The 18,805-nt window shown below is 39.6% G+C and overlaps 1 protein-coding gene across 14 annotated transcripts in view; it reads right to left on the bottom strand.

The window, feature by feature from the left end:
* ABLIM2 (actin binding LIM protein family member 2) overlaps positions 1 to 18,805 on the bottom strand; it is a 156,265-nt gene that overhangs the window by 52,201 nt on the left and 85,259 nt on the right. For 13 of the 14 annotated variants that reach the window (XM_054066429.1, XM_054066437.1, XM_054066432.1 and 10 more), the window contains exons 7-8: positions 6,685 to 6,772; positions 3,456 to 3,514 (exon numbers count right to left, since the gene is read on the bottom strand). In XM_054066429.1, coding sequence (XP_053922404.1) covers positions 3,456 to 3,514; positions 6,685 to 6,772 — 147 coding nt within the window. Of the gene's footprint in view, positions 1 to 3,455; positions 3,515 to 6,684; positions 6,773 to 17,365; positions 17,614 to 18,805 lie in introns of those variants that run through there. The other variant, XM_054066438.1, reaches the window with a different exon arrangement.

Below are 18,805 nucleotides of genomic sequence, written 5' to 3'. Positions count from 1 at the left end.
AAAGGGTATGGATGTAGTGTACCTGGACCTCAGTAAATCCTTTGACACCATTTCCCACAGCATTCTACTTAAGAAACTGGCTGCCACTGGCCTGGACAGGTGCACCCTCTGTTGGGTAAAAAAATGGCAGCATGGCCGGTGTCACAAGTGGTGTCCCCCAGGGCTCACAAGTGGTGTCCCAAGTGGTGTCCCGCAGGTCCTGTTCTGTTCAACACCTTTATCAATGACCTGGATGATGGGATCGAATGTACCCTTAGTAAGTTTGTGGATAACACCAAGCTGGATGGAAGTGTCAATCTGCTTGAGGGCAGGAAGGTTCTACAAAGGGATCTCAACAGGCTGGATAAATGAGCTGAGACCAATGGGATGAAGTTTAACAAGGCCAAGTACACAGTCCTGCTCTTGGGACAAAACAACCCTGTGCGGTGCTACAGGCTTGGGGAAGAGTGGCTGGAAAGCTGCCTGGCAGAGAAGGACCTGGGGGTGTTGGTTGACAGCAGACTGAGCATGAGCCAGCAGTGTGCCCAGGTGGCCAAGAAGGCCAACGGCATCCTGGCTTGTACGAGACACGAAGTGGCCAGCAAGACCAGAGAAGTGATTCTTCCCCTGTACTCAGCACCGGTGAGGACACACTTCAAATACCGTGTTCAGTTTTGGACCTCTCACTACAAGAAAGACATTGAAGTCCTGGAGCATGTTCAGATAAGGGCAAGGAAGCTCGTGAAGGGGCTGGAGAACAAATCTCATGAGGAGCAGCTGAGGGAACTGAGGTTGTTTAGCCTAGAAAAAAGGAGGCTGAGGGGAGCATCCTTATCGCTGTCTACAACTACCTGAAAGGAGGTTGTAGAGAGGTGGGTGATGGTCTCTTCTCCCTAGGACGAGAGGGAATGGCCTCAAGCTGTGCCAGGGGAGGTTCAGACATTAGGAAAAATTCCTTCACTGAAAGGGTTATTAAGCACTGAAACAGGCTGCCCAGGGAGGTGGCTGAGTCACCGTCTCTCGAGGTATTTACAAGACGGGTAGATGAAGTGCTTAGAGATATGATTTAGTAGTAGACAGGTATGGTTAGGCTTGATGATCTCAAAGGTCTTTTCCAACCTATCGATTCTATGTGCATCAGTGGAGTCAGGACCTTAAAACCCATAACATACTTGGCTGAATATATTTAATAACTCTTAATAAATTCCTGGCGTTTTCCTAGTGGCTTTCCTCAACTTAGAAGAATCATCTTGTTTTAAACAAGAACTACAATTCATTAAAATGTCTGGGTTTTGCAATCAAAGTGTAGAGTCTCACCTTTCTAAACTACTTATGCAGATTGCTTCTGTGCTTCCTTACACTATTCAGTTACTCCTACAAACAGTTCAATTTCGACTCTTATTGATTAAACCTTCCTCATTCCATATCTCACACATGCTCTTTATACTCTGCACGATACATTACCCCTGATAGCATCCACAGTCCACGTGTGCTGCACATAATCTCTTAATTTTTGCAATAAAATCTCATGTCTCAGTAGACCCCAATGCTTCTCTTCAGATCTTTATACTACGCATTCTTATTCTCTGTCCATCTGCATCTTTTTACTTTATGCCTAATCCTTATTCTTTCTCTTGCTGTTTTAATTTCTTCTCCCTTTTCCAGCTTTATCCCATCTGTTTACAACCTCACTGTCTCACCATTTCTCTTTCTGTTTTAACTCTCTTTCATAACTTCCTTTTTCCCTTGCACTCCATCTCACTCAGTCCTCCTGCCTTTGTCATCTACCTTAATTACATGCTGTGCATATATCTATATAAATATATAAAAAGACAACTTTTAAACCCAACAAACTGGAAATGTTGACCAGAACATTTTTTAACCAGTTTCCAACAGTTATTTTAAAAGTTCATTACTATCCTCTTTGAAATTGCATCCTTTCTTCTAGGTTTACATTTTCAATGAGGGGTGTAAAGACACAAAGAAGAGGAAAAACACAAAGAAGAGGAAAAATTCTTTGAGCTCTATGCTGTTCTTTTTCCTTGCTCAGGCAAAACTCCCACAGACTTTCAGATACAGATTTCTTCCTCTCCACTGGGGAAGCAGCAGACTTGCAGCGCTCCGGAGAGATGTGTTACAAAGGTGTCTGTCAGCCTTTACACAGTAACTTACAGGTAGACCTTCTTGGCCCTTTTGAGGAAAGGACAGCCAGCAGGAAAGCAAAATGATCTCATCGCCTTTCTTTTGCTGAAAGGGGTTTGTGTGTGTGTTCGTGTGAACCTACTACACTTTCCATATATCATACGGGGGTTTAGCCTTGCAATTTCAGTCAGGCAGGACAAAATCTTTAGGAAGCCTGAAAAATCGCTTCATAGTATTAGGCTGAATGAGCAGCACTTACTAAAGTATTTTGACAGTATTCAGTACACATGTATTAAACAACACATTTTATATTGAAATGCTACTTATTTGATAGACAGAACTCTCCATGAAGAACGCTAGAGCAATCGCTTCCCAAACACATCGGTACAAAAAATACAGCCAAGATCCTTCAGGATAAAGCCCAAACCAATTTATTTTTTTTTTTTTCCAGAAGAGTAATTTAGTCAAAGTTGCACTTGCTTGCACACCAGATTTGTAAACAATCTTTTTATAGCTTCTATCTGCTTTTCTGACTTGTTTCCTGTGACTTGCATCCAAGTCTTGATGAATCAAAGCAGAGCTTTAATAAACAAGGGTACCAGGGTACCAGGATACCACTTGGAGCAGCAGAGAACAGCAGAACTGAAAAAAAACATACTTGGCCTCTGCATTAAACGAAATAGTTGCATCTCAGTCCCACCACTTCAGAGAGATCATTTCCCCAACTACATATTAATTCTTCATTCCTCAGGGCAGCTTATTCATCTGCTAACCTTGTAATTATTAAAGCTGCCAGAACTCCCTCCTTTTCCCCTTCCACAGAGACAGATGCACAAATCATCCGACTTAAGGAGGTACTTAAAAACAGAGACTAAATTAAGTTGAGGCTGGCTTGCCAACATTTTACAAATAATGAAAAAGAAATTCCAAAGAGATATTTTTTTTAAAAAAAACAAAGTGAAAGTCCTCTGATCTTTTCAGTGCAGAGCCACATAAAAAGAGAAGAGGTCATGCAACGATCACATCATAATCAGACAGAAATTAAAAACTAACATTTTTTTCTTATTCATATTTTCACACTTTTCCTTAATCAGCTTATACATATACTCTTAGGTCAGCATTCTCCTGAAGCTGTAGCATTAATCGCTAAGTCAAAGCTGAATATTTATAGTACGTTATTATACTGCATTACCCTACTAGATTTCTGTCATTTAAATTTAAAATTACAGCAGTGAAAAAGTTCCAAATCCTGCCATTCATGCCTGCCACAAAAAAAAGACATGGAGAATAAACTGACAATGGAATAACATTCAGTAAAAATAAGATATTTTTACCTTGTTTTTTTCTTCAGCCTTTGCAGCCTGTCTACAAACCGGATGCCAAATGGATGTACCTGGAAAATAAATTTAAAGATCTGCTTAACTCTGTTCCCCAATAAGAACCTTAAAAGGTTTGAAATATGAATCTTATTAAACTTTCCTATTAAGTTTTAAAAGACACAGCACACTGATCATGCCACTGCAGTCACTATTTCATGGATACTTTCAAAGCTAAAAACGATGATTTCTCAGTATCCGTGGGCTGATCACATACACATTAGAGATTAGGCACACTTGAGAAAGGTACGTGGGCTTCAGTATGTGAGATCAACATCAAACCCTGAGTCCTAAGAAGTGTGACATGGAGTCTCTTGAGCTGCTTCAGCCCAACTTTCAGAGCAGGTCCCTTCACAGCAGGTGGCTCAGGGCTGTGTCCAGTTGGGTTTTAAATGTCTCCAAGGATGGAGATACCACAGCATCTCTGGGCAACCTGTTTCTGCTTTCATTGTAGATTTTTTTCCCCCTTATTTGCAGTCAGAATTTCCTGTGCTCTTATTATACATATTCTTGTAATAGTCTGGTCCAGGTCCTACTAAGTCGAACACTGTGATGGGGTGGAATAGCATCGTGGCACTTAACACTAGCTGAAAATCCAGTCTTTCTGAATTATTCACTGTACTTCTCTGCCCATACTATTTATTTGTCTCTCATCAGTTAAATACTAAGGAACTGCATAAATTCAAGGAAATACCCATCCTAAAGGAAGCCAGAAACACAAAATGAACCAATTCTCTACTGCATGTGAAGTACTGAAGAAAAGAAACAAAGTCACAAAGAAAAGAAACCTTTTCCAAAAAGCTGAGTACATTGTCCAATATTCAGTGTTCAATGAAAGTGGAATGTGTTACTATATAAAATAAAATAAAATAAAATAAAATAAAATAAAATAAAATAATAATTTGTAAGATTTGATAGTAAAAAGGAACCTTTAAGTTTATGCCAGTCTAAGCTCAGACAAGCCACAACCTAAACCTCCGCACAGTTAAATAATGCGAAATGCTCTGCAATTTCTGCCTAACTAAATGGAAAGTTGAGAACTTCTGTGTTATAAATATCTAATGTTTATACTGGGTGGAGAGCACCAAGAAGATTTATTGGAAATGCTTTGTTTTCACAGCAGTTTGATAGTTTCCTAACCAGTGGACTTGGGAAACAAGATAGAAGCAGAAAGTCTATTTCCCAGAACACAGACGGAGATCGTTAGAATTTGTTTCACAAAAATAATCCAGATGAGCACAGACTCAAGCAGTAAAAGAATAAGTACAGACCAGATAAATTACTTTTTCTGAGTTGCTGAAGTATTTTGGGACTGAACCACTAAGGAACATTTTTATAGCACCTTTAAATTCAATGCTAATGTATCTTCAAATTATCAGTGGGTTTGAGCTTGCCTACGGAAAGCGTTTGTCCCAACTGCTGCATAATGTAAATCTTTCCAATGATTTTAAAAAGTATTTACGTCAACTCTTTTAAATTACTCCTATCAAAGCAAAAATAGCTGGGAACTTTTTCACACAGAAGAAAAAGAGCTCTTTTACCCAAAGGTCAGCTGCTGGATGAGCGCTGATGTCTCAGTTTCTGCTAAGGCACATGTAACACCAAAAGGAACTTTACAGCAGTTTACGACGTAGATGAGGAATAAATTCTAAAACCCTGGGCTCTGACATTTTTATTATCTAACACATCAGGTCAGGCAGTCCAAATACTTAATCACAGATTAGAAACCAGTTTCTAATGGCAAATGCTCTTCATGTGAAGACAAAAAGTATATGACTACAAGCTGGTATGAATGTTTCATAGAAAACAGATTAAGATGGTTCCAAACCATCAGGATTTGAGCATGCTTTGTGATTATTTGAACTAACAATCAGCACAAACCCTAAAAAATATCCTACCTTAAAAAGAAAATTCACTTGCAACTCAGTTTCAGAGGGTTTCAAATCTAGAAACAAATATGTAGTTTGATATCTTTTTTTAAAGCATTGATTTCCCAGGGGATTTTGGTAATGCTAAGCTACTTTGCAATCGGAAGAACCACAGCATTTTCTGGCTCCTGAGGGAGAATCCATGAGCACAGACAAGGATCATTATGTCCTTTAATGAGCTAGTTCTTGTTGCAAACCAAAGTGACAACAAAATTGTCATTTTAAATAACATACTAAATTATAATTAGATCTTACTGAGACCACTGCTGTATTTTAAATAAAGTCTAACTGTTCCAGCTTAATGAATGATTTTGAACTACACTTGTAGAAAACTGTGGACAATCGCAAAGTTGTAATCTGGGCAAGCATGTGATTTTCAGATAATACACCAGCCTTGCAGTTCCCACACCCTACTGAGTTTCTTTTTTCTGTTTTCCTTTGAAAAGATACTGCCAGTCAAAGACACAGGCAAAAGCCTTCATTTTCTCTGGTGTCTGGCCCTGTATTTAACTGTGTAGACATTGTTTTATTTATCAGTTTAGGACAGCTAAAAGTTGCTACATATGAAATACAGATTTTAGCTCCTACCTATATTAAATAACATTTTTTTCCCATTGACTATATTATTGTGCAAGTTGTTCTCTATTACCACTGAAATTCCCTGACAAGAATTTATCCTTGCACAGCTTTCTCCTAAGTGATGCAAGCTTATGGCACCACAAAGCACAGGCATATTTTTTGGCACAGGCTTCAGCCCCATGGTACGTTCTTCTCCACCCTCTGAAGGCAGTTAGGGCTGACTGAGGTGAATTCAAATAAGGACCTTCAGATTTTCTCCTCGTATCCAAATGGGCAAAGGATATAGAACTGGACATCGCACTGCTCTAAGCAAGCAGCTGTCTCGTATATGTATTAACTTTCATCTGGAGCACTTATCACTGCAGAAAAATTCATATTTTTTTAAGTAAATGGAAACCTTTATAATCTTCACTGTTAAGTACTTCCATCTGCAGGAAATAACTGCTACCACTCATCCTTTCTGTGATTCACACTTGCTATTGGATTTGAACCAAGAAAGAAGTAATAGCGAGAAAGAAGCAACAAGGGTTTGGTTTTGCCTTTCTTTAGCCTACACTGTCTTTCGTAGTTATGAAGCGAAAATATGTGCAAAACAGCTCAGCCACGCTAGCAGGTACGGGCAAGAGGGCCATGATGCCAAGTGTAACAGGTTTGGTTTGGGGCGGTTTCTTTGTTTTTACCTTGAAGATACATTTCTTCTCCTTCTGCAAACATCTGATTGCACCTGACACATCGTGCGCAGGTTGGGTGATAATGTTTTTCTCCTGCCTGTTTGGGAAAAAAGGTACAGATGACTAAGTATACTGATCCATACAGCAGCTTCAATATGAGGAGTTTTTCTTTCACTCTCTAGAATATGACTAATTAGAATAAATTAGGTAATGCCAATTAGCTCAAAAATCTCCTACAACCACAATGCTTATTTTCATTACAGACAATTCAGGATTTATAATGCAATTATTGTCTTGCCTACACAAAAACGTTAATGTGCAATAGTTAAGTCTCTGAATTTATAGAATGGAAACAATTCTCTTTAGCAAACACATTTTCCCTGTAGGCAACCATACAGTGCACCAAAATGCAAGCTAGCTTAGGACTCACCTGCAGAAGGAAGTTGAGAGGTTTTAACCTTAAGCATGCATTTGCAATTCACTGTATGTTCTTCATGATCCTACTGAACATATACTCTTAATACATAGCAAGAAACATCTTGTTAAGAAATGTTTGCATCTGCTTTGAAAGTGACTTGCAGGTAATAACTACTAAAGTGTTTCCATGAGGAATATGTACAGCATGCCTACAGAATAAAGTTCAGAGCTGTCACTTTTGGGTATTGTGCACTAAATCCCTCACATAGACAAGCCAGGAGCTTTGCCAATTATTCTGAAATTAATCCTTGTAATTTAATACCACCATTTCCATTGATTGGAATGAGAACAGAACTGAGCCCTAAATTTGCTCAGAACTGCTAGGTCATCAATTCTCATAAATTTAAATTTCCAATTACCTTATAACCCCATTAACTTAAACTGTTTCACCATTGGCCTCAGTGTGTTTTTCAAGAGGAGATATCTACCTGCTAAAATGAACAAGGGCTTGTCTATGTTAGAACATCAATGTGTAACACAGACAAAGGTGAAGTTAACCTCAAATGACTATCAGAAAAGAAAGTCTGTGCTTGGGGTCTATTTTGCCATTCACAATAAAAAAAACCAAAAACAGGAGTGTCATTCAGGTTAAAGAATCTCATTTAACTTCATCATTGTTAACTTGGTTCACCTCTGAAAACTTGTTAGTCTATTTTAAATCAGCAATAAGGAACAGCAACACATCACACTGCTGTTCTGAACTACTGTTTTGAAAACAGCTTTGTTCCAGTTCACTCTTCTTTTTATGGTGTCATTTATGCAGACTGCTAGATGATTTCTGCAACTTTAGACATGGAATATAGTCACTACTACCTGTGTCGACACCTTAAAGTTTCAGCCTGTCAACTATCAGCACCAGTTTAAAACTTCAGGTTTAAAATTGCTTGACTGAGTGTAGGTTTTTAAGCACGGTTTATTTAACTGTCACGAGATAAACTTAAATTTGGAATATCAAGCTGAGAAGAAATATAATTTCACTTGGAAGATTTGTACTGCACAAGCATTGCTAATGCAATGCATAGTCTCCATAATTCAATTGGTTTAGCACAGATGATACAATTTCCTGGCTAACACTCCCTGGGGGAATTGCTTTGCTAAAATAAACTGTGAGAACACATTCTCAGGTAACCTGGATTCATCACGGAATAAACTCTGTTTCCCTAAATTTAACAGCACAAACAAATGCATAATTTTTATTCACTCTGTGGAATAAGCAACATTAACTATCTGGACAATGCCACAGAGACCTCTTCAATAACTTCGATAAAATTGTAACAGAAATTATTAATTATAACAGGGTGAAAAGGGGTAGCGATCATTTTGTTGATGCTCACAGCAGCATAACTCCAATGGATTTTGCATAATTATCTCTGAATTAAAATGGGAAATACTTAAACTCTTCATGTAACTCTAAGTCTTGACAGTCTTCTTTGTTCCCCCGTTTTATTGGGTTTTTTTTATGATGTCCCTCTTCTAACCAAAGCACAGAGCACAAGACATGGCAGAATCTTCACCACTTTTAGTATTAAAAACAAATAATACCATCTTTCTAAAGGAGAGGTGATAGCTGAATCTGAGGCTAGGAACTTGATGCAGGTATTAACTAATAATATTCCCTGATACATTTATGTAGTTAGACTGATCAGACACCATAAATTATCGTGAAACCTGAGTTTGTTTGGCCAGAATGAGAATTACAGCCCTGTTTGGGTACATGCCCAAGGAGGCTTTCATCAGTGCCCCTTTCTCTTCTCTCTTCAGACCATTTCAGAGGCTTCATCTCACAGATGAATAATTGGTTCCAGCAGAACCCAGAAATTTTATAAGCTTAGGGCAGCAACTGTTTCATGTTTTCAATTTAGTTGTAATGATGGCCTTGTTATTTTTTTTCTTTTCTTGGTTATATTGATGTGAGGGAGTTTAATGCAGCAAACGAATTCCTAACCATATGGTTACTACTTCTTTGCACAGTTTGAAAGCTTAGTTTGACAGATTGTGGTCTCAGTGTTTAATAAAATATCAACAGAGCACAGAAGAGGCAACATTCAATTCTGAGAGATCTTTTATGGTTCAAGTGGTAGATTGTAAGAAACCTTCTTAATATCCCACATTTGCTTCAAGACTGCACCAGCTCTTTGTGCCCAGGCATCCAGATGTGAAGATCATATTACTATGAAGATTTAATCAAGATCAATTTAAAGATTAATTCTCAGCTGAGATTTCCTCAAACCCAAACAACAGAGTATGTCCTTAGGAACATAGTACACTACCAACAGTTTAACTTCTCTTCAAGGGATTACACCAGCTTTCCATGATCACCAAGTCAAAGTCGTAGTGTGTAATTTGAAGTTGGAGTCAAAACAGTCCTTAACACTCTGAGACAAAGTATTATGAATTACCTCATCCCCTTCAGGTGTGAGTAACAGCTTTGAACGGTAAGAGCCAGGCAGAGCCTTCTGGGCTGGGTCAAAGAGAAGAATGTTCTCCCAGTGGAGGAACATTCTTCAAGTGAGGACCTCCCCGCACTCCCTGCTCTAAGCATGCTACCACCTGTCCCACAACAAGTAAACCTATGTGTCACTTAAAACACGATCAGAAAGCTCCGCAACAAAGTACACGTAACCACCTTTTCTCATAACTTTTTTTATAACTTCAGAACAATGAACAATGAACCTAATGCAACAAATGTAAATAACATCATTTGAAGCACAATTTGAAGACAGTAAGGAGTGTTGTCCTAAACTCTGCAGAACAGTACAAACACCAGGCCTGGAACACATGCAATGATAGCAAAACCATAGTAATTCATGCTGGAAGGAATAACCTTAACTAGTTAAAGCTGGCTTCTAAATTAGCTGTCAACACTCAGGAAAAAGATACTACATATTACAGACAGCTCAGCGAAAGCCTCTGCTTCTTCTCTGGCTATGGTTGCAATAACTGATGAAGTGGCAGAATATATAAAAGATGATATGTATAATAATTGTAACTCTATCACAATGACATTGCTTGTCTGCCCTCTCATGCTGTTGCTAGGAGTGTGAATGATCTAATTTTTTACTTCAGTTGATGAATGACAACTACTTACGGATTGACACGTGAGAGATTGAACTAGGGCAGCATAGACCTCAAAGCACAAGCTGACTCCTGGAAAGAAGACTCAAGTTTTCTGAAGATTCTCTCAACGGTGAAGTCTAAGTACATCCTATCTCATTGCATTACTCACTTAGTAAAGTAAGCAGTAAATCATAGAATAGTTTGGGTTGACAGGGACCTTTACAGGCCATCTAGTCCAGACCCCTATTATAATTAGGGACATCTTAAACTGTATCAGGTTGCACAGAGCCCCATCCAACCTAACCTTGAATGTTTCCAAGGACGGGGCATCCACTAGCTCCCTGGGCAACTTGTGCCAGTGTTTAACCCTCCAATGGTAAAAAATGTCTTCCTTATACCTAGTCTAAATCTACCCTCTTTTCATTTAAAACCATTAAACAAAATCCTTGCCTATGACTACAGGCTCTGCCAAAAAATCTGCCCCTGTCTTTCTTACAAGCCCCTTTGAAGTACTGAAAGGCCACAATAAGGTCTCCCTGGAGCCTCTACCAGGCTGAACAACCGCAACTCTCTCAGCCTTTCCTCACAGGAGAGGTGTTCCAACCCTCTCAATGTTTTTTTTGCACCCCTCTGCATTTGCTCCAAAAAGTTCATGTCTTTCCTGTGCTGAGGACTCCAGAGCTGGATGCACCTGTCCAAGCGGGGTCTCACCAGAGTGGAGTAGAGGAGCAGAATCGCCTCCCTTGACCTGCTGGGATATGGTTGGCCTTCTGGACTGTGAGCACACATTGTTGGCTCTTGCCCGGCTTTTCATCTATCAGTATTCCCAAATCCTTCTCAGCACAGCTCCTCTCAATCCCTCCATCCTCCAGCCTGTATTTATTCTAGGGGTTGCCCTGACGTAGCTGCAGGACCTTGTGTTGGCCTTGTTGAACCTCATGAGGTTCACATGGGCCCACTTCTCATGCTTGTCCAAGTCCCTCTGGATGGCAACCTGTCCCTCAGGTACGTCAACCACAACACTAAACTTGATGTTGCCTGCAAATGTGCCTTTGATCCCACTGCCTATGTCACTGATGAAGATAACAAACAGTACTGGTCCCACTATGGACCCTTGAGAGACACCGCTTGTCACTGATCTCCATCTGGATATTGAGTCACTGACCATTACCCTCTGGATGAAACCATCCAACTGATTTCTTGTCCACTGAACAGTCCATCCATCAAATCCATATTTCTCCAATTTAGAAAGAAAGTAGACAAAATCGTTCAATATGTTAAACTCATAACTACCTGTTTCCTTTCCTGAAAATGAAAAGTTTTCAGTAAATCTTTTAATTTAAAAAAAATTAAAAATCTATCTCATTATCAAAATGCACAGCGGTAATGGACATCTTTTACCCCTGGGAGTAAACAATTTGTAGAAGTGACAAAAGGCTAGACTGCTGCAATGCTTCAATCATATCAAAGGATATTTTTCCATTTCAAGGGTACAACAGGTTGGTATAATAGCGCATTATTACCACTGAGTGTTAGCTGTTGAGGTAGGTCCAAATCCTGCCATCTGCATACTCTGAAATCTCCAGATGAAGTCCTAGCTGTATCCTATCCTGAACAAAGATATTGGAAGTCAACCAACAACACACGGATCCTGCTGCTATGCAAAGGCATGGTGCAGTTGCATGACCAAGAAACAAAACTGACAGAAGATGGGTATATAGAATTCATAGTTAAAAGCTTTTCACACAGAACAAATTTGCTGGGGAGCGTGGTCACCATCAGACACCTACCTTTTCAGGCAAAGGGAAACAGAATAAAGCACAAAAATAATAGCAATCAATAAGCCTTTCCATCAGGCAGCTTCTCACCCTGAAACGAAGGACTAAAGCTCTTTTGAAACACACATGACTTGACTGTGGCTACCTGTTTAAGGGAGTTACTATTTGTTTAGGATGGAAAGGAGAAAAGTACTTAGATATTGGAGTGATGGGCAGAAGTTTAAAACTTCAGTGAGATGATAAATCAATCTCTTTTCTATACTTTGTCTCTGTTTCCTGAATAATTTTCATTTACATGGACATTCACATTTACTCATTAAAGGGCACTCAGATTTCATCAGGTGCACTTTGCCATATAGCTAATAGTAGAAATATAATTCAGCTTTAAGTAAGGAAGTGTGCAAGTGCACCACAGAATGACAGAAAAAATCAAATAGGATAGCATCTCAGGAGGTCATCTAATCCAACCTCCTGCTCAAAGTAAGGTTGACACTCAATTCAGAACAGTCTGCTCAGATACTTGACCAGTCAGATATTGAAAACCTCCAGTGGTGAAGGCTGCACTATCTCCAGGCAGACTGCTCTAGTGCTTAGTTATCTTTACAGAGATTTTTTTTTCTTTCTATCTAGTCATAAGTTCTACTTTCTCAATTTATGGCAGATGTTTCCTTCTCTCTACCATGAATCTCAGCAAGGAGCTTGTTCCCATACCCTTGGAGGCCTCCTTGTAAGCATGCCAATGCTGCTACTAGGTCCCTCTGAAGCTCACTCTTCTCCACTGAACTAGCTTCAGTCAATCAGCATCTTTTGGTAAGTGACAGCACAAAGCTGTATGCAGTATCCTACATGTGGCTTAATAAAAGGCATCTTCAACCTACTGGTTGTGTTCCTGTGGAAGCTACCCTTTGTGCTGGCAGTCTTTATCGCTGCCAGGGCACACAGTCTCAGGTTTAGCCAAATGCCCACTGGACCCCAGATATCCCAAATGCCTCTCCAAGCACTTGTAAGCCATGAAAACAAATCAAGGTGTGCTTGATGTACATTATACTGAAACAGAACATACAAACACATAACTCCTTGATAAATTAATCTGCTACCGCTTTCATCTTATGACCCTGGACTGATGATTAGATCAGAGGAAAAAAAACACCTTAACACTGGGTAGGAAAGTACATTATCTATAATTTTAAATTCAACATTGAAGTGTATGTAGCTTCATTTTGAATTTTTTCAGAGTATGCAAATCAAAAAAGATGGAAAATGACTGAACTCCTTTAGTCAATATTCACCCTGTTTATACTTCCTCAATCATTTCCCAAATTACTGTTTTGACTGGGGTATGAAACTAATATGTGAACGAGCTGTACTTTTTCTTAAGTGGTGGAAATGTACAGGAAATCAATCATGCAATACAGGTATAAAAAGGAACTCCAGATATTTACAGAAGGTCTTTACGGAATTTAATAATACATTTGAACGAGATGAAGCATTTCAACTTTAAATGGCCCAGCCAGTCACAGCATTGCTTTATTGAGGCAAATTCACAATTTTTGTCAGTAAATCCTGTTCCCTGATTTTGGCTGAAGTAAGATTCTAGTTCCTGCTCCCAGAAATGGGTTACATATTAATTTAAAAAAACCCTCTAACCTAAGTACAAAACTGGCCCAGAAAATCTTCCTATCAAGTTATTCCACTTACTAGGCTGAAATCAGGGATTGTTCTTGCTAATTCCCACTTGGTAATATAAACCTCTCACACGTGGCCAGCTCTTCAACATCAGGTTGCAAAATGTCAAGGATTTTCTTCTGTCTTTATTGCAAGAGTACCCTGGAGAAGGTGCACAGCATGGTACTATCACTTGTTTGTCAGTGGCTGCACACTCATAACTTTGCCATTGTGCTAGGTGAGGTTTAGGTTGGATATTAGAAAAAATTCCTTTATGGGAAAAGCATTGAAATAGGCTGTCCAGGGAAGTGTTGGAACCACCATCCCCAGAAGTGCTCAATAAGATGCGTAGACACAACACACCAGGACATGGCTTAGTAGGCATGGTGGTGTTGGGCTGACCGTTAGACTTGATGATCTTAGAGGTCTTTTCCAACCTTAAAGTTTCTATGAGTCTATGATTATTTGCATCCACATAGTGGCATATTTGTCATGTGGACTATAACATTGCTGCATAAACTGGATTCTATGGGGTATTTTCAAAACAGAGTGATGATATTCAGAAATTGAGATAACCTTTGCTGCTTGGAATAGGAGACTGTGCTCAGTTAACAGCTTTAAATGTAACCACGTAAAATCTCCGTTCCCATTTATAGCTAAGCCAGTTTTGCAGATGCTACAGAAAAACTTGAAGGATTACTCAGTAATAGTTGTATACAATACTCGTTAAGTTAGTAAACAGCTGTCATATCATCTACTGGGTACGAAGGGACAAGGAACATTATTAAGGCAGAGTTATCTGGCAAAATATCTACTGCTTATGTTATACAACCATGCCAAGGAGAGAAAAGTATGAGAGCCAGGAGACAAAGAGAGGAAAACTCTTTCTAATTTTCTTAGTCACAGTGGATCTGACTCACCACTGAGTCACTTCAGCGCTGTGCCAGAGCAAACGAACCATTTTGAACGGAGTTTACACCAGCGTAAATGTAGTGTAGTGTTTTGAATTAATCCTTATCCTCATCTTCTCATTACTGGATTCATTTATCATCCCACTACATGCCAAGAAGCAGTCATGTGAAATGTTCAATACATGCACCTGCAGCATTACTTACAGATTTAGCTGTATCACATATACAGTTACTTCAAATTGTCTTGGTTCTGGCTCATCCTGCTGTACTTTGCAGAGCCTTGAGAATTCCCACCCACATTTGAGTCATTTTTACTGCCACCCACACACTCTTTATTCTTCCAGGTATAGAGTGCAGATTGCATGTACCAGTAGGGACATTTGTTTCGGATGACAGTAAGTTACTATGTACTGGATTCTCAGAAGGAGAGGTTTCTAATGCTCGTGAGAGCAGAAGAAAAAATCCTAAAGGGAATAATTAAGAAAAAGAAAGACTATGAAAAAAAAATCAGCGCTGCTATAACTGTAATTTCATTCTGTGATAACCGCAAGCAAGTTCTGACTCCAGAGCAAATTCAGCCTTGCCACAGTCAGGCAAAAGCTGGATAAGGCCAATAGTACAATTTTTTTTTCAGAATTTGGTAGATGATCTTGTAAACGAAAATGGTCTGTCATGCCTAAAATCACTGATTTTGCTTCTCAGTTGCTTTTGTTATGCAATGGGAGATCTGCCCCTTTTGTCTTTCTCTTCTCAGCTTTGCAAATTTTTCTTGCCACCCACTGCGACTGGAAGAGGCTTCTGTTTTCCATTTGCTCAACAACCTCTCATTTCTTTTCCACTTTCCTCTCCCACTCCTTAAAACCCACTTAGGGGCCAAGACAAGATTCAGCTGGATCTCACTTCTGCCATCCCTTGATAGTGGAGAGGGAGTGAAGAAGGAGAAAGATGATTTGCAGACATATTCCTCTCCTTTCCAAATTTGCAGCTGTGGATTTAGCCCACTCGTTTCAGATGGGAAGGATGAAGCTGCCACCAGACTGAACAACTCTGGGGAGGCAGCATGATTTATCAGATGAAGCCACCACAGCTCTTTTCATGCTTGTTGTGGAGATCGAGGTTGCAAACATCTGAGGACAGAAGCTGTCTCTCATTCTGTGCCTGAATAAGGACTGATATTTTTGATCCCCAGATTTAGCTGGGAATGAAAATGCTGTTGTCATATTAAGAACTGACATTAACAGTCTCTTCTGGAAGTAAGAAGTTGCTATTTTCAGACTCATCCACACATTTCCAGTTCAAGGTACAATTTAGAAGTTCTTTGGAGGGAAAGAGAAGTCGAAATTGAAGCGGCACAAAAAATGCTGAAGGTTGGCAGGATGAAAAATCTTAAAGACACAAGTAACGAGTCACACAGGCTGCTTTTATGCCACTAGCAGACACATTGAGCCATTGTCACATGGGCCAGAGCATCCTGGAGATAGCTTATCAACAAAGCCAATTGTCACTAAGTGCTCTTACTGCTGCACCACTGTCATGGTTACAGGAGAGAGCTGGAGGAAGGCACAGGTGCTGTTTGCGGGATCGTGGGTAGGCACAGGGCACTGCAGAGCAGCGGTCTGGCCGACCACTGCACGCCTGAGGCACGAGCCAGAAGACCACGAGAAATGAAAGGAATTATGCAAAGTAACAGGATGAGGAATTGCAGACATCCAAAAAGTGCCGTGTTTCACATTGTCAAAATATTCAAATGCCAGGAAATAGTACTAGATAACAATGCATCACCACAGCAACACATTGCTTAGAAAGGCATTGTAACTGGCATACTGTGTACTGGTTGCATCTGAGGCTCAGGAGGTATCAAGGTGACTACTAGAATGACTGCTTTGATGCTTTAAGTATTCAGTTAAGAGAGTTTAAAATAGTTAACAGGCCTATATTTTTGCATAATGAGAAAAGGCAGTGGACACCAGACACCTCTCTGCCAGGCTCAAGAGTCAAACGATGCACTAAAACTCTAACAAATACAAAACCACGCAGGTACAAATGCACAGCAGCACTACTGGAAACTTTTTGCAAACATACAACAGAAATTCTCAACAGAAGACCACGCAAGAGACTGAAAGAAAACACAAAACCTGCAATTGTCATTCCTCCTTCTCTATCAACTAGTCTCCCTAAATTTCAAATCTCTCTATTCTGTTACTTGGAAATAGTTCACAGAATCCCTAACTTTGGTAAAAATGTAACAGGCTTAAGACACTAGTCAGGGCACTTCCTTAAGAAACTAGAAAGTTGATTTACAGGGTAAAAACTATACAAACAGTTCCTTTTAGTAGGTACTATTATATTTTTCCTTAAACATCAACAATTATGAGTTTTTAACAGTTCAGATAATAAATACGGATAGGTGTAACTCCTTATTTGCTTCTGGGAAGAAGAGGTGTTCGAAAAAGGTAAAGGATGAGGGTGAGAAAGATTAGGTGAATGTTATCTAAAACAATACAATTGGGCTACAGAAAAGGCTGAAAACGAAGGTCAAAAGCATTTGCATTGCTATTTATTTGCTTGTTGATACTGTTTTTAATGATGCCTGTTTTAAAGCAGTAAGTTTAAGTCAATGGTTAATTAACACTTAGCCAGCCAAGCTCAGATACTATGCACTGATGATTAACCTGCCTCTGCAAACGAGCAGCCCCAGACAAATGCAAATGCGGCACCAAAACAGAGACCATTATCAAGCTGCATTATGCATTGCATTTCTGCAAACACTACGCATGGTAAGTACTAGTTAATGTTTCCTACCTTAGCTCGTTTCCTTTTGCAAGAGCTAAAGCTGATTTGTTTAGATGTATCTTTGCCAACAGTTTTCCTTCTTCTCTTGTGATGGGAGAAAACTGGCGTAGAGAGCAGTTTTGAACCGAAGATTAGCACTGACAGTCAGATCCGTTTGCTGCTCTGACAACCTTTGCAAGGCTGCCCATGCTACTAGAAACCCTTCCTTCATATAGAGCAGCTTTTATTGCACATTTCAGTATTAATGCCTATATTATAAGCTGCTCAAGTACCTTTCACACATCACTGGATTTAGTTGTTAGCGAAACAGCAGGGTAACAGACATTTCAGAATGAACCACTCTTCCACACTGCAGGCAAAAATTTGTACACCCTGCTGTAAAGAATTAGTCTCGTCTTTCTGCTATAGGGAGACTCTTGCAAAGGGAAAGGCAATTGTTACAAAGTAGATGTGGCTGAAAACAAAAGCAGCTCAGCCTTAGGGCAAAGCAAAAAACAAACTAAAAAAAAAAAAAACAAAGAAAGAAATTAGATTCAGGTTTTAATTAATAAGTCACTGAGGTATAAATGCCATTCAATTGACATACAAATAATTGACATTTCTAGTCTCCTTCCTGTCTAGTGCCTACTGCATTTATTCCGTTATTTTAAAGTAACATACAATTATGATTAATAGATTTAAAAAAAAAAAGTTTATGGTTTTCTAGACATTTACACATACTTGTAAACCTGAAAAATGTTAACCCTTTCTTTCCCCACATATGCTGAGTGCCATGATGCCATGTTAGGATGTCAGATACTGCAGCTGGGCCCATCTTTATGTTCAGTAAGTGATACTTTCACCAGGATTTCTAGGGCACATTTACACCACCGTCATGTAGCTGTAAATCACAGGACAGTTGTAGAAGGTCTAGTTAGGTGCTAAAAATACTGATAAGTGCTTACAGTAGCAGTTGCTTTTCATGTAGATAAACTCCAAGAGACCTTCACCAAAGTATAACTTCCTCAACATGCTACGCTGCCCACTTTTATTCACATGAAATTCAGGAAACTAGCTAGTAGCAGCAGAGATCTGGTTTGTTCATCAGCTACCAGCACACTTAGCTGTGGAGGCCTGTTAAGAGGCAGCTAAGCCTGGACACCATTGGGCTGCATTTGCCTATCCAACCAATCACACCTGATCCCCTCACCCCCTATACCACATTTGCCATCAAAACTTCCCCAGGAGGTTATCTTTGGATATGAAGACTTCCTCCAACAACCTAGGCTTCCTCTAACAACAGCATTAGCTGAAACAGCAGATGAAGAGAAACGGTCCCCGCCAAGCTGTGCCTCGCTCCAGGGTGTGCACATTAATGAAGCCACAGAAGAAAACCACACTCAGTGTGAAGATATATCAGGGAAAGTACGTTCTTTAGAAACAGGAAAAGGGGTTCCTATCACTGCACAA

Source organism: Cuculus canorus, chromosome 4 (genome assembly GCF_017976375.1).
Source record: "Cuculus canorus isolate bCucCan1 chromosome 4, bCucCan1.pri, whole genome shotgun sequence".
In the NCBI taxonomy this organism is placed as follows: domain Eukaryota; kingdom Metazoa; phylum Chordata; class Aves; order Cuculiformes; family Cuculidae; genus Cuculus; species Cuculus canorus.
Note: the sequence above shows the minus strand (reverse complement) of the source record. Positions and strands in the feature narration are given on the sequence as shown.